General features: G+C 41.0%; 1 protein-coding gene across 3 annotated transcripts in view; it reads right to left on the bottom strand.

Annotated features, from left to right (window-relative positions):
- NEK9 (NIMA related kinase 9) overlaps window positions 1-14,430 on the bottom strand; it is a 37,578-nt gene extending 23,148 nt beyond the window's left edge. For 2 of the 3 annotated variants that reach the window (XM_019920901.3, XM_019920905.3), the window contains exons 1-8: window positions 14,072-14,429; window positions 11,465-11,642; window positions 9,700-9,755; window positions 9,080-9,150; window positions 7,326-7,431; window positions 5,258-5,389; window positions 3,342-3,452; window positions 2,228-2,292 (exon numbers count right to left, since the gene is read on the bottom strand). In XM_019920901.3, the coding sequence (XP_019776460.1) occupies window positions 2,228-2,292; window positions 3,342-3,452; window positions 5,258-5,389; window positions 7,326-7,431; window positions 9,080-9,150; window positions 9,700-9,755; window positions 11,465-11,642; window positions 14,072-14,290 (938 nt within the window). In that variant the 5' untranslated portion in view covers window positions 14,291-14,429. Of the gene's footprint in view, window positions 1-2,227; window positions 2,293-3,341; window positions 3,453-5,257; window positions 5,390-7,325; window positions 7,432-9,079; window positions 9,151-9,699; window positions 9,756-11,464; window positions 11,643-14,071 lie in introns of all 3 variants that reach the window. The other variant, XM_019920916.3, reaches the window with a different exon arrangement.
- Between the last annotated feature and the right edge of the window lie 1,125 nt (window positions 14,431-15,555).

The following is a 15,555-nucleotide window of genomic DNA, read 5'->3' as shown; positions in this document are numbered from 1 at the left end:
TAATCTTCTATAAACCATATGCCTCCCACAATGTTACAATACTTTTAAGAAAGTACTTCGATACAACTGAAACAGTTCTATAGGCCTAGCATTAGACAATTCATTAAATACAAGGGGGACAGCAGTCTGGGGCCATTTGCCTTCTGTCTCTGAGGAATGCTCCAGGCTGGACCAGAGAACCTTGAGAACCTCTGATGCTCGTTTTTGGAACCTGCTGACATCTTCCTTTAGTCTGCCCACTGACTCCCTAAACTCAACATCTCTAAAGCTCAGCTCATTGTCTTTCTCCAATACAGCTTTTCTTTCTGACTCTCCTAATTCTATAACTGGCACCCTCTATTCTCCCAGTGAACTAGGTTTAAAACTTCAGTGATTTTGGACTCAGATGTCGTCCTTTCTTCAATATTCAAGTTTTATAGATTCTACTTATACAATGCCCTTTCACTCACGTCTCCTTCCCAGTCTCACCACCTTGGTTCTGGGCAGCTTTACTTCCCAACTGGGCTGTGGTAGCACCTAATTGGTCTCACCACAGTTTCAATCCACTTTAATCAGTCCTATACTGATTTAACACTGATATTATTACTGCTAAATAACTCTTCCTAAGGCGCATCTCTCACCACATGAACTGCCCTCTCATAAATAACCAACACTTCCGTACTATTCCTTGAATAAAGCAGAGATTCCTTCATCTGGCATTTAACATTCTCTGCCTACCTTTCCAGCCTTCCTTCCCTGTATCCACTCCCATGTGCTAACTCAGGGTTCTCATTCTGCCTAAATCAATTATAGCTGAAGACCTGGGGTGGTGCTTAAGAACAAGTATTTTCTTTAAAGTTCCTGAGGTGTTGCTATTGAGAACGCCAGGTCTAGAACCTCTAGCCAAACAGGACTTAGTGCTTCCTGAATAATTCCACAATTCCCTGTGTCTGTACTTTATCTCGAAAGCTCTTTGTCTTCTGTTTTTCCATCAAAGAACAAAGTTCTAACAAAGTACTACATGTAAATCTCCAACTCTCTCAATAAAAATTGCATTATCAATGGAAATATTTAAATAAGAGATTTAAACAGTGAATATATTGTTGGAAAATAAGCCAGATAAAGAATTAGAATATGCTTAACCAGCCCTAAAGGGTGATATTGCCTGAATACGAAAAGAACATAAATGGAAGGTTACAGTGCTGCATCTGGAGTATTATACATAATTCTATGCACTAAAACACTGGCTGGAGATCAACTGGAGAACCAGAAAAAGATTAATTTAATACAACAGAATAAAGGTTACTGACCAAACAGCAGAGATTATGGAATTAGGTATCACTTAATGCATCTAAGGGCAACACTTGAAAAAGAGCACAGTACATGTTTGAATACTGGGAAGATTCAAAAACAAAGAACTGGTAGAGGAGGAAGAAGGGTTGTTAGGCAAAAATAGTATAACAGAAAAAAAAATAGTATAACAGGATGAAATAGAGACTAGAGCATTTAACAAGGATGAAGAACACCTCTTCCTCTGAGTTAGGGTTTGAAGCCTCCTACAAAAAATGAGGGATAAAGGACCTTCTTCCTACCTCTAGAGATCTTTAACACTAAATAAACCTCAGGAAATAACCTGTCAGGAATCAATCAACCTCGACTACAGGAAATGGGCAAAAGGTATCTGAAGAGGACCCCTCCAATTGCAATCTACCATCTAAACAAATGCACTAAAAAGCAAAGACCTGGTCCAAACCCATACTACTATCCAACAATTGTTGAGCACCTTGTGCCAGGCCCTGGGCTTTATATGTTGAGCACTTTATATGCATTACCTCCTTTAATCCTCACCCTACCTCACTTTATAGAGAAAACGAAGGGACAGAAATGTTAAATAACTTGACAAAGATAATGACACAACTCAGATACAAACATAAGGATGTCTGAGTCCGGAGCCCTCCTCTCTTAATTACTACACTCTAGTGCCCAAACTCTAGATTAGAACTCACAGAAGATGGGGAGGAGTGAAGGGCTCCAGGGTCTCATCAGTATTAACTTAGAACAAAGTAGCACAGGTTAAGGAGCTGAAAGTCAGGAACTACATCAAGCAATGAAAGCAGAGCTGTTGGAAGAAAATAGCAGCAGAGTGGCAAAGTCAGGAAACACCACCCTCTCTTTGTAGTACTCTAGTCAGGCTTCTAATAGTCAGCCATCTACAAAAAGAAAATGAAGCAACTTCTTTGCTCTTTACCTTCTGCGTTTCCTGAGAAGGGGGCGATCCAGAAGTTCATCTGCAGTGGGTCTCTGCTCAGGATCCTAAAAAGTATCAATGGGTTAGTTTTAACTTAAAGGGAGTGCGCAAGGGACTTCCTGGTGGTCCAGTGTGTAAGACTCCATGCTCCCAATACAGGGGACTGGGTTTGATCCCTGGTTGGGGAACTAGATCCTGCATGCATACTGCAACTAAGAAGTGTGCATGCCACAACTAAGAATACATGTGCCCCAACTAAGAAGCCCATATGCCGCAATGAAGATCCTGTACGTCACAACGAAGACCTGGTGCAGCCAAAATAAATATTTAAATAAGTAAATGGAATGGGCAAAATGGGATTTAAAGACGCATTTTACTTCCTCTTAGAAGCCTGGAGGTTTGTTATTCAAAGATCACTATATACCATCCTTCTGTTTCAAAAAACCTATTTCTTATGTCACATTCTATGCTTCATGCTCACTATCATCAACACTTATATGTGAATGAGAATGTACCTTCCTCACTTGTTTTAACTGTCAGGGCAGTGGTTCTCAAATTTCAGTATATATAGTACATAAGAATCTCCTGGAGTGCCTGTTACAAATAAAGATTTCTGGGCTTTATCCACAGAGATTCTGATCCAGTCAGTCTGCGGTGGGGCCCAGGAATCTTCATTTTCTTCTTGTAAAACTCCCCCATCCCCTGGCGATTTTAACGCCTGTGGTTCCTGGACCACCTTTGAATAATACTGACCTAGAGCTGCACTGCAAGGCAACTGTGACATTTAGAACTGTAAACATTCTGCACATTAGGAATTCTAAATTACCTCTATTATTTTATGAAATCAATTTAAAAAAATTAATCTTGAGCATAAAAAATGGAGCACAATTTAGATGGTAAATTCATTTCGCAAATTAGTAAAGGAAGAATTTGTTGGCTGAAGCACACAACTATCATGAATTGCCAATGCCTATTCTCCCGGATACAGCCCCAAATACATCCTACCCTGGGGAAGTGGATGTGGTTTTGTGCAGGTTCATCTATGCCATACTCCAAACACTGAGGCTGGAAGGGAAAGCACTGAACTGAAATCAATATGTTAAGTCACACTTACCTGGTCAAGGCATGCATGGACCATTTGGATCAGTTCCAAAGAGTACTGGTTAGAATCAACTTCCATGGCCCGGATTCCTTGTACAATCTTCACACACAAGTTGAGTGGGTTCTATGAGAAAATGATTATTGTATTGTCCTTGGTTATATAAAGATGACATTATAATCTACTAGCAGGGGCTTTGAGATGCCTGTGACTATCATATAAAGAAATGGCAATAGTTCTGAATTAGGTCTGACTTCTTTTTACAACCGTTGGTATATATCAGCAAGAAATGGTTAGGGGGGCTTCCCTGGTGGCGCAGTGGTTGAGAGTCTGCCTGCTGATGCAGGGGACACGGATTCGTGCCCCGGTCCGGGAAGATCCCACATGCCGTGGAGCGGCTAGGCCTGTGAGCCACGGCCGCTGAGCCTACGTGTCCGGAGCCTGTGCTCCACAATGGGAGAGGCCACAACAGTGAGAGGCCCGTGTACCACAAAAAAAAAAAAAAAAAAAAAAAGAAATGGTTAGGGATGCATTACTGCTGTCAGAGAATGAAGCCAACTGGCCAACATGGAGCCAATAGAATAATATGCGACCAACAGAATAATACTCAGAGTATATTATAATCTGACCCTTCAACTGAATCCTAAGAAAAAGGAAAGCAAGGTTAGCTATGCTCCTTGGCTTTAAGTATGTCCTTTGCCAACTAATTTGCCTCCTAATTTATATATCCGAATAATGGTTATACAGGTGATACTCTGCTGTAACAGACAAGGCAATGAATAATAAGTTCATAATGATAAGAAATTATTATAACAGTGCCACCACCACCTTTACTGAGACCAATAGAAACATAAGTTGCACATATAATGTTTTTTAACCCTTGCAAACACCATGCAAGGTTATCATTACCAATTCAGAGACGTAAAGTAACTTGCCCAAGACTACACGGATAGTAAAAATGGAGCCATAATTTCAACCAAAGTCTATCTGACTCCAAAACTCATTTTCTTTCCACTATGTTATTTAAGAAAACTAGACGATAGATCAGAATAAACTTCAGCACTTAGAAAAATAAACAGGTCTCATAAAAGGCCAAAGAATTCTGCATTATCTTATATTTGCATTTTCATATACATTAGCAGAGCATCTCTATGAGAGGAATATGTATTTTTTCCCTTGTTATAGCTAATGAAATAGAAGATTAAAGACATGAAGTGATTTGCCTAAGTTCTCACATCTGGTTTGTAGAGGATATTGGATGTGAATCCACTTCTGCTACTCAAATTGTGACCCATGGACTAGTAGCATCGGCATCATCTGGGAGTTTGTCAGAAATGCAGAATATCAGGCCTAGCTCCAGACACACTAAAATAGAGTCTGCATTTTAACAAGATGCCCAGGTGATTTCCTATGTATATTAAAGTTTGGCAAGCACTGCTTTATACTGGGCTTTACTTAAGAGGAAAAGAAAAGAGACTTAAAGGGATTTGTTGTTTATAAAACAGTAGCAATCTTTAGTAAGAGTCAGGGTGTAATTTTTCATAAAAAAGATCAAAACACTTTAATGAGTATTATATAACTTGCCTTAGCTTTTATAAAATGATGTAGCTGAAGCATAAGAGATGAAATAGCTTATCTAAATTGCTGCATTACACAGTCGATCCTAGAGCCAGTTTTAAAATTATAGTCAATGGATTCAAGGACCGTGCTCAAACTACTTGATTATGATTATTTCAGTGGGGAATTCAAGTTGGAAATAAATCTTGTCTATAGAATTTTAGTAATACACTACTAAGCCAGTGCCTGAATACTGGTTATTTTTCCTACAGCTGATTTCTGTTCAAGAAATCAGAAGCTCAGGGATAAAGCTGATTCTCTCAACCAAGCTGTACCATTTGCAAGGACAATGCAGGGATAATACATCAACTTACTGTAGCATCAAACGTTCTCTTTAGCGTAAGCAGTTCAAAAATGACACAGCCCACTGCCCAGATATCAGACTTGAAATTGTATTTAACTCCTTGGCAGAGCTCTGGAGACATGTAATATGGAGTTCCCACAAGCTGAACAACAAAGAAAGCAATCAAAGAATAACTTCTTTTCTGAGGTAACTATATTAATATTTCAACAACTAAATTAAATTTCCTAGAACTAGTGATAACAATTACAAAACATTCATCAGCATATCCCAAAATGGTTTTTATGAGATGATGCCACTATGAAGAGAAATCTTATTCATATCTGATCTCTTGGGCCAATTATAAAGGGACAATCTCTGTGGTAAAGACCTATGGTAATTTGGGAGACAGAAAAGCTCTGTGATTCCTGGATCACAGAGGATTTAGGCATTCAAGACCCACTTAAGACTTCACAGACTTTATAAAAAGCATACTTGGTAAAAGTTCACTAATGGAAAAAAAAAAACTGGTAGTGCAGAGATGGTAATTGAATAAACAGGTTAAAAGTTCTAACTGAAACGCATAGTAGTGAAACTTTGTAAATGACTCAATTTAACATTTGTAATACTAACACAGCTAGTGAATTTCTTCCAAATTTAAAAAGACCTTCTGAGTTCAAGAATGTGTTGGAAGGAAAAAAAATGCCCTGAATGGAGGTCATGCCTCTCCCAAGATGAGAGACAATGAGTACCCTGGAAATTCTAATAAAACTGACAGCCATCTTTCATCAGCAAGGCAAAGCAGTTTTTCAGATGGCTTACATATCGTTCCTTCTTTGCATTTAACTGGGTTAAAAAAGTTAAATCTTGGTTTTATCGGATTACTCTTGATGAGAAAAACCCATGCAACAACATGACTACTTCCTCAGAAACTCAATACGGCACCGTCATACAAGCAAACTGAGTCCCTGAAGCCGACTCCCAACCTTGGCTATCAGTATCCTTGGATATTTCTAGATTGCTTGTAGGCACATCTCAACATTATCAAAAATAATCATCAGGACAAAATTAATTTTATTAGTTTACATTTTCAAGTTCTTTTAAAGACAAAGCATTGTGAAACTAGAAGAGTAATAATTGGGTTTTATAAGTCCTAAAAGGATCAGATTACTGTCTTTAAAGATCAGCTTATGTCTACTCTTTACAAATGGTCTTTCATAGGATCAGGTGAGAAGGGAGCTCTGCGGTTCAGACTGTGTATCATATTAAAGATGAGATTGGGGCTTCCCTGGTGGCGCAGTGGTTGAGAGTCCGCCTGCCGATGCAGGGTACATGGGTTCGTGCCCCGGTCCGGGAGGATCCCACGTGCCGCGGAGCGGCTGTGCCCGTGGGCCATGGCCACTGAGCCTGCGCGTCCGGAGCCTGTGCTCCGCAACAGGAGAGGCCACAACAGTGAGAGGCCCGCATACCGCAAAAAGAAGAGTGACAAGTACTAGTAGCAGCACCAGCAATGGCAGCATCGCTCAAGGCAACAATAATAAAATTCTAGGTTTGCAAATATTTAAAAAAAAAGATGCGATTGTTCTTTGGGCATCAGCCTTTATTTGTAATATAGGGTTTCTGAACCAGAAAAAACTCAAAGGAAACACAGAGATGTCTAACACCCTAAGAACAAACATTAAATGAGAGATAAAGTGAAATCTACTAAAGATCCTAGGCTGGAAAAAATGGTAAAGTATTTTATTGCTTTTAGAAAAGTCTCTAGTCAGTGTTGGAAAGGCCAATGATGTCAGAGCTGTTATGTGGACAATGGCTCTTGAAAAAACACCTGAGCATGTAAATGACTGTTAGTGGGTCCAGGAAAAAGACTCCTGAAGACTTGCTTTAGAAGTATGGAGAACTTGTAAAAATATTGAGAAAAGTGTGCAAAATTTAGGGGTACAGTTATATCTCACAGTGCAGGAAAGGAAAAGAAAAAAACTACGTTGGGAGGAATTCCCTGGTGGTCCAGTGGTTAGGACTTTGCTTAAGATCCCACATGCTGCATAGCGCCACCAAAAAACAAAACAAAACCAACCAAGTCAAGGATAACACATACTTACCGTCTCAGCCATGGAATACTCAGAATTAAGTTTCTTTGCTAGGCCATAATCTCCAAGTTTTATCAGGTTTGCTTTGGTCAGAAAAATATTTAATGTCTTTATATCTCTGAAAAAAAAAGATGCTGTATATTAAACCCATATACTCAACTATTTTATCTCATCCCCCTTCCCGCCCCAAATTATTACAAAATAAAAAGAGTGTGTTACCACTGCTCAGGTTGTTATGGGATCCCAAAGAGTGGTCATCACTTTCTCATACATTTTAACACTGAGAAGGGGACTTGGGGGAGTGGAGGCAGAGAATTAACTTCATCCTCCGTGGTTTTGCAGCACAGGCATGTCCCCCAGAACACTGAAGTCGTTAGGAAAAGTTGAGAGGGTCAGACCAAAAAAAAAAAAAAATGGTGCCCTAGGTAATCATAATTCCTATAAGGTGTACTGCCTCTTCAATTAACCCTTGTGCCTTGAAATAAGTGATTATCAAGGCAATTTTAACACTTGGTTGGTGCCAAAGTTTCAAATTTGTTAAGGCAAGAGAACAGAAGAGACAGAACAGAAGAGACGGCACATTCCAGCAGCAAAATGATTAGGCTACGCAGATCACCTAAATAAAATCACTATCTTTCTAAACATGAATTGACCATAAGTAACACAAATAAACTGTGTCTAGTTCATACTCTGGCTTCCTTTACTGAAAGATGTGAAAAAAACAGAACAATATTCTTTGTAATTGTCGAAAAGAAAGTAACAATACACAACTGTAGCCACTCGACAGCTATCAAGAAATATATGGTAACTGAATGGACAAATCAATAAAAAGGGAAATGCTAGTGTATTAACATTAATCTCTAACAATGGTCCATGACTCACTTAAGGAGGGTATAATGACGTGGAAATGCTCTTATAATGGTTCTCTCCTATAGCTAAAAGTGAATAGAAAGCTGTTTCCCCTGGCCAAAGCTATGGTAAAACTGCATAATTAATTGTACAAAGTGAATAAGCTTTTTACTTAAATCATTTATTTATTTATTTATTTTTGGCTGTGTTGTGTCTTTGTTGCTGCACGCGAGCTTTCTCTAGTTGTGGTGAGCGGGGGCTACTCTTCGTTGTGGTATGCGGGCTTCTCACCGCAGTGGCTTCTCTTGTTGCGAAGCACGGGCTCTAGGCGCGTGGGTTTCAGTAGCTGTGGCACGTGGGCTCAGCAGTTGTGGCTCACGGGCTCTAGAGCGCAGGCTCAGTAGTTGTGGCACACGGGCTTAGTTGCTCCGTGGCATGTGGGATCTTCCCAGACCATGGTTTGAACCCGTGTCCCCAGCATTGGCAGGCGGATTCTTAACTGCTGAGCCACCAGGGAAGCCCTTTTTACTTAAATTAAAAGACTTAATTATAAAATTAAAAACAATTGCCCATTTTATTGCTCAGAGAAAACATTTACTATGAGTTCCAACCAATCTAATACCACTTTTATTGTGGCTTTCTAGGCTTTACTGATGAATTAATGAACTCACCTCTAAAATACTTCTTAAAGAGATGACTGAGCAGTACTTAGCTACTGAGGAGATTCTTCCTAGATCACAGTTTAACTTTAGGAAGTGAAGATAACGCCCCTCATTACTCACTGTTTCCTTCCTAAATTATATCAACGGAAAAGCCTTGACTGCTTAATCAAGAAAATAATAGTGCTGATGGGAGGTACCCAAGGTGAGGGTTGTACTGGTGGAAAGGAATACATCCCACATTCTTTCACTCATTACCTATGAAGGATTCCAGCTTTATGGATACAGCTCACTGCTGAAACAATCTGAAATAGGTACCATACCACCATCTGCAGAGAAAAAATAAATTATACTTGGACTGGAAACAAACCAAAAAAAACCATATAAATAAACACACACACTCGAACACACAAAACAAAGGAAGCTGCAACCAGAGGTTATGATTCAACATGACTTGACATTTCTTGCTTGTAGGTTGAGTAGGCAAAGAAAAGTGGTAGGGGTTTAAAAAAAAAAAAAAAAGCAGATCATTATAAAATAGTTCCAATATTGTTATATAGTATGATGAAGCAGACTTGTGGAAAGAAATCCAGGAAGAATGCAAAGGTATAGAAAACTGGGCATACCAGTATGCAGTAACAGAACCAGGAAAGAAAGCTCATAGAGAATCATGATGTGGAGGTAAACCATTTAGGAAGCAGCTATAGTCAGCTTCCTTGTTAGAGGTTTCCTTTCTCATGAATATCAATCAGAGCCTGGAAGGAGTCTGAATAAAAGGAAAAAAAACACTCTTCATTGTTGTAAGAGTAAATACAGAACTAGAATGCAAGAATCACAACATTACAATTCTAGCTTCCTTCCACAGAAATATGAATTACCTCTTCCTCAAACAACTTGTCCTTCTGACGAAGGATTTTGTCATACAGGTTCCCTCCTGCAATAAAACAAGAAACAGGTTTGAACTGCTTAATAGAGATCAACGCTCCTAGGGTTTTAACAGGTGGCACAGTAAGTGAAGGATTCCGCTTCCTCTTAAAAGATACCCCTTCTTCCTTCTCAGCTCTTGGGTACATGGCTACAAAACTCTTCCTATCTGTCAAGGACTATATCTGAAATATTCTTCAGAGATTCCCCTCCCTAACAGAAGAGACTCAATATGAAAATGGGAAGTACAGCATTTTTAGAAAAGATGAGAGTAAAGACACTTTCTATAGTGCCCTAATTTATAAAATTACTTTGAAAGTCTTCAAAATCAGATGATTTTCTTTTCCGAAACTGCTTTTAAAGGAATCTGCAATATTTTGGTAACAACTCTCTCAGTGTGACTATTAGAACATTTGGGTTACAGCTGTGATGTGATGTTTTGTATATACAGGTGTATATCATCAACTTCTTTTTCTTTCCACTTCACGCTGAAAAAGTTTCCCAAAATTTAGGGGAGACTCTAGATTGTTTCCAATCATTACTCCCTTTACTAACTCCTTCCTGCAGAGTAAGTCTGAATTTGCTTCTCCCTTTCATTATCAAGTAATACAGACTGCAAATGATGATGGTTCATTTTATTTCCTACCTGCAGCTGTAACTTACACTGCAGTCCTGGTTAAGTTTCACAACTTTTTTCCCCTTGCAATTTAAACTCAGAGTTTCAATAAATACACCATTCATTCTAGTTCCTCCTAACCACAAAGGAAGTTAGCTACTTGAGGCTTCTGCTACTTCAAAAATTTCTAATATAATCTCATACATTTAGGGTTGAACACAGGAACAATCATGGTACACAAGAATCTAGTAAGAAAGTTAGAAGTCTAGGAGCTTTCTCTTAAGAGATTTAAGTGAAGAACATGCTGGGACCTCTTTAGCATGCAGCTCAAGAAAGAGCTTTGGGGGTTCTCTTACGTAATAAGGATAATAGCTTGTACAGTATTTATCAAAAATTTGCTACATATCAAGTACTATGCTAGGAGCTTTACATATTCATTTCATACAACAACCCTAGGAGGTAACTATTGCTTATCATCAAGCTCACTTAAGATAAGGAGGCTGGGGCACAGAGAGGTTAAGTTGCTAATGCAAGATACAGAGCTAAAAAGTAGTGAAGCTTAGGATATGGGCTCAGGGTCTATTTTCTTAACAAACAGGCTATACTGCTATTTTACAAGCAAAAGTGTTCAAAGAAATCATTTTCATTTTCAGTCAGCTATGATCTTTGGACCACTTTTCAATAGGATGGCTTTAGTTGAAGTCAATATAAATAAATATTACCTATAAGATTTCATTATATATCAAGCCATTTCATTATATATTATATCAAGTGTCAAACCATGCTATGTCTCTAATGCTTGACTAATGTCATTTCATAAGGAAAAAACCTTGAAAAATGAATGTAAAATTCAACTGAACAAGTAATTTGAAGATGGAATTATCATCACAAAGGAGAATCTGAGTATGCAGGGTAAAAATCCCTCCCCTCATTTTGTAGATCATTTCAAAACTCTCCAGGGCCTGAACTATTTCTCTTAAACTCTAGAAATCCATTTAAAGTTCTTACTCTTTGTATGTGTATCTTCTTTTTCTCTCCCCCTTAAGGTAAGTATAAGCACAGGAATGTCTCACTGGAGGAAGTCCCACTGAATTCTACCTTACCATTACAATATTCCAGCTCAATCAGCAGGGTGGTGTTGTCCATGAAGTGATTGTAGTAGGCAATAATGTTGTCATGCTGCAGCAGCGCCAGAATAACAATCTCATTCAAGGCATCACGACGTTCCTTCTCAGACAGTCGGGTCAAATCAACTTCCTTCCACACGACCAATGAGTCATCCTGTAACACAGTAATACAGCTATCATGCTTTCCTCGCGCCTGGCAGAGAATGAATCCACACCCGGATCTGTAAGCCTAGAAAGAAAACTTCCTAGACTGACTCCTTTTTTTCCTTTAAACATGAACAGACTTTAAAGGTTCTGCATACAACCAAGCATCATAATTTACTGCAGGCCTGGGAAAGCAGTAAGATGCTGTTACAGGGCTTCCCTGGTGGCGCAGTGGTTGAGAGTCCGCCTGCTGACGCAGGGAACACGGGTTCGTGCCCTGGTCCGGGAAGATCCCACATGCCGCGGAGCGGCTGTGCCCGTGGGCCATGGCCGCTGAGCCTGTGCGTCCAGAGCCTGTGCTCCGCAGCAAGGGAGGCCACAACAGTGAGAGGCCCGCGTACCGCAAAAAAAAAAAAAAAAAAAAAAAAAAGATTCTGTTACATTGTTTCTACACTTAATTTACATGATGTCAATTCCAGGTAAAAAATATGGGATGGGTAGGTCTCAAAGATTCTATTGAGGGACATTATGAAAGACTGCTAGTCATGATGAGGATTGTATTGGAGAAGTAGAGAACTGGAAAATGGTTACCTATGGCTGACCACAGTTTCTTGTAAAATAGAAATGTTAAAATTGCCTCTAATTTTATAAATTTAGATTTCTCTCTAGTGATTTTCATTTATCCTTTCTGGATAAGAATAAGCCAGGTCTAAGGGCTCTGAGTTCACTTTCCTCACCCTGTCCCATTCTGCAGCTCTCTTTCTACTGTCACTTTTATGTTATCATGTTTTCCTCTTTTCATGAAGACTTACCTGTGGCTCCCAATATTCACTCCGTTTTATAACATCTCTAATTCCTTACAGATACTGCTCCCCAGCCCAGGAGCATCCCCACCTAAATAACCCTCCCTATCCTTTAGAATGGCTTCCTTAGGCCTTTGAAACTTTGAGGGAAGATCAATGAACCTCCCACTGTGCATTTCCTTAACTTTCAGAGCTCATACACTAAAATATTTGTCCATTCTTTTCCCCTTATGTACACATACAACTTAAACGCTATTTGTTACTAACAAGACTAACATGTCTTCCCAATGAAATATACGCTTCTTGAGAGAAAGGGCTGCTTCTAAATAAACCCTTGTAAATTCACAGATGTAATAAACATTTGGTGTTATGGATAATACTGTGCAATTTTAGGGAAAGTGCAATCAAACTTAAAACAACCTTGGTAATCAAGTTCAACATGATAATGATGGAAAGGCATGGACAAGGAGATGTGAAACTCCATTCTAGCCCAGGATTTGCTTCTAATTTAAGTGGGCAAGTCCTTAAAATATACTATCTTAGTTTCTTTAACTATAAAATAGGAATGCCAAAGCTCATCTCCTCATTCTCATATTTTGAGTACAAGTAAGAAAACAGAATACCAACAGTAACTCTAACCTTATACATTAATCTTGCAACCACCTCTCTCCTCCTCCATCTTTTAGCCTTAAAAGTACCTTGGAACACACACCAGAACTGCAGACAGATAGATCACTGATAGATCAATCGCCTTCAGCAACCCCAGCAAGTTCTCATGGATGCTTACCTATTCTAAAACTAGAGTTTTAAGACTTAGTGATCAAACCCTGTTTATGATTAGTTTTTGCAAGTAGACTCCTCAGTATAGGGTTTTAATCAGTATACATTCTGAACTTGAGGGTCAGTAATCCACAAATCTCTTCAAAGGATTTGTATGTGTGCAGTAGTGGACTGGGGGGAGGGTATGTTTACATTAGATTCTCAAAGGAGTCCTGTCCCTCCCAAGGTTAAGAACTAATGGCTTAGAATATACCAAAAATAAAAAAGTATTTCCCACGCATAAACGCTGCTGGATAATCACTGAAGAAACTTAACACGCTACAATCTTCCCCATGATCTTCAAGAAAAATCTCCAACTGCGTGTTCATATCTGAACATAAAGATACGGCAAAGGCAGAGGAGCTGCCACGGATGTAGGAATTTTGAAGCTATCCCCTCCTCTCCACCTCGACCTTGGAGAGCTGTACAGCACAATAGGAAGGAAGTTTTGACAATACCTCACATTCATAAACTACTTTAATTTACAGTTTGCAAAGTACCTTTGTTCGATTCACAAAATAACCTTAAAAAGTAAATACTACGTTTAAGGTACGTAGCTATCACTAACTCCAATTTACAGATGGGGAAACTAAGGCTCAGAGAAGGTTCAATGACTTGTTCAGTTGCCTGATTTAAACAAAAACGACCAGTCAGTAAAACCAGTGCTCTAACGAACTCCTAGTGCAGGAGAGTTGAAGGAGTGATGAAGACCCCGAGACAGATACCCTGCGGGGCCCTAACACTAAGCGAGGACGACGAGCAGGGAGAGCAGGGCCGCGCAGGCGGGGCGGGGGCGGCCGGAGCCGGGGGCCGCTACCTCGGTGCGGCGGTACAGCGTGGCCTCCCCGAAGGCGCCGCGGCCCAGGATGCGGATGGGGATGTAGTGCAGCTCCTCCTGCTCCGCCGCGCCGCCGCCGGCTCGGGGCCCCGGACCAGCGCTGGGCCCTGGGCCCGAGTCCCCGCCACCCCCGGACTCGCTCCCAAAGTCCGAGTTGAGGGAATCGCAGTGTCGCTCGTATTCGCCCAGCACCGACATGGCGGCGGCCGCGGGACCCGCCTGCGTGTCCCGGGCGGCGCTGCGCCTCTCCCGCTTCAGACGCCAGCCCGCGGCCCCGTCAGCCCAGCCACCCCGTCACCCAGCGAGGCTCCATGGTGGGTCCTTCCCCCTTGACCCGGAAGCAGTTCTGGGTGCTTCCGGCCCGGCGGGGTTTCCTCCGCTTTCTCTGGTCGCTCGTTTAGCCTAGCGGCGAGGCTGCATTTCCTCCAGGCGGTCCGGGAAGTCGAGGCCTCGGGCGGCGCCTGGTGGAGACCGCGTGGAGTCCAGTGGCTCTGGCGGGGGCAAGGGCGTCATCGACGGGTCTGCAGACCCCTCCCCTGATTGCTGGCCAGGTCCCCAGACAGTTTTTTTTAAAAATAGATATTTATTGGAGTGTAACTGCTTCACAATACTGCGCTAGCCTCTGTCGCACAACAAAGTGAATCAGCCACGTACATCCCCATGTCCCCTCTTGATCCTCCCTCCCACCCTCTCTATCCCACCCCTCTAGATCGTCGCAAAGCACCCAGCTGATCTCCCTGTGCTATGCAGCTGCTTACCACTAGCTAGCTATTTTACATTTGGTTGCGTATATATGTCCATGCTACTTACCCTCCTCCTACGTCCTCAAGTCCATTCTCTATGTCTACGTCTTTATTCCTGCCCTGCCACTAGTTTCATCAGTACCATTTTTTTTTTTTTTAGATTCCATATATATGCATTAGCATACGGTATTTGTTTTTCTCTTTCTGACTTCACTCTGTATGACAGACTCTAGGCTCAGACAGTCTCGATGTCCAGAGGTCATCCAGTCTCACATGGGCGCCAGGCCTATCTCAAGGGCAGTGACTGGGGAAACAGTCCCTTCCAACATCGCACAGCGCTCTTTGTTTAGTAAGCAATTTATACCTTTTCCCCTCAATTTATACCTTTTCCCCCCCCAGCGGAAATACTTACCTCCTGTCATCTCAGTCAGTGTGCCCAGTTGTTTCTTCCAGACCTACCCAGGACTACGCTGGGTCCCTCCATCTTCCACATAACTTCAAGAATATTTTAAGTCAACTCTCCTGACACTCTCTTTCCAGATTTCACATTCTCCTTCTACGTGTCTTTCCAAATCTTTGACCAACTGACCTCGTGCAACATTCTTTGCGCACTGCCAGATACTGTATCTGGAGGTGGGGAATCTGCAAAGGGTGCTCCCCGCCCTAAAGTCACTAAAAAAATTGCAGTGCAGTGAAAAAACATGTTCCATCAGTTATGTG

The sequence above is a fragment of the Tursiops truncatus genome, chromosome 2 (genome assembly GCF_011762595.2).
Source record: "Tursiops truncatus isolate mTurTru1 chromosome 2, mTurTru1.mat.Y, whole genome shotgun sequence".
In the NCBI taxonomy this organism is placed as follows: Eukaryota; Metazoa; Chordata; class Mammalia; order Artiodactyla; family Delphinidae; genus Tursiops; species Tursiops truncatus.
This window is presented reverse-complemented; position numbering and strand designations above follow the sequence as displayed.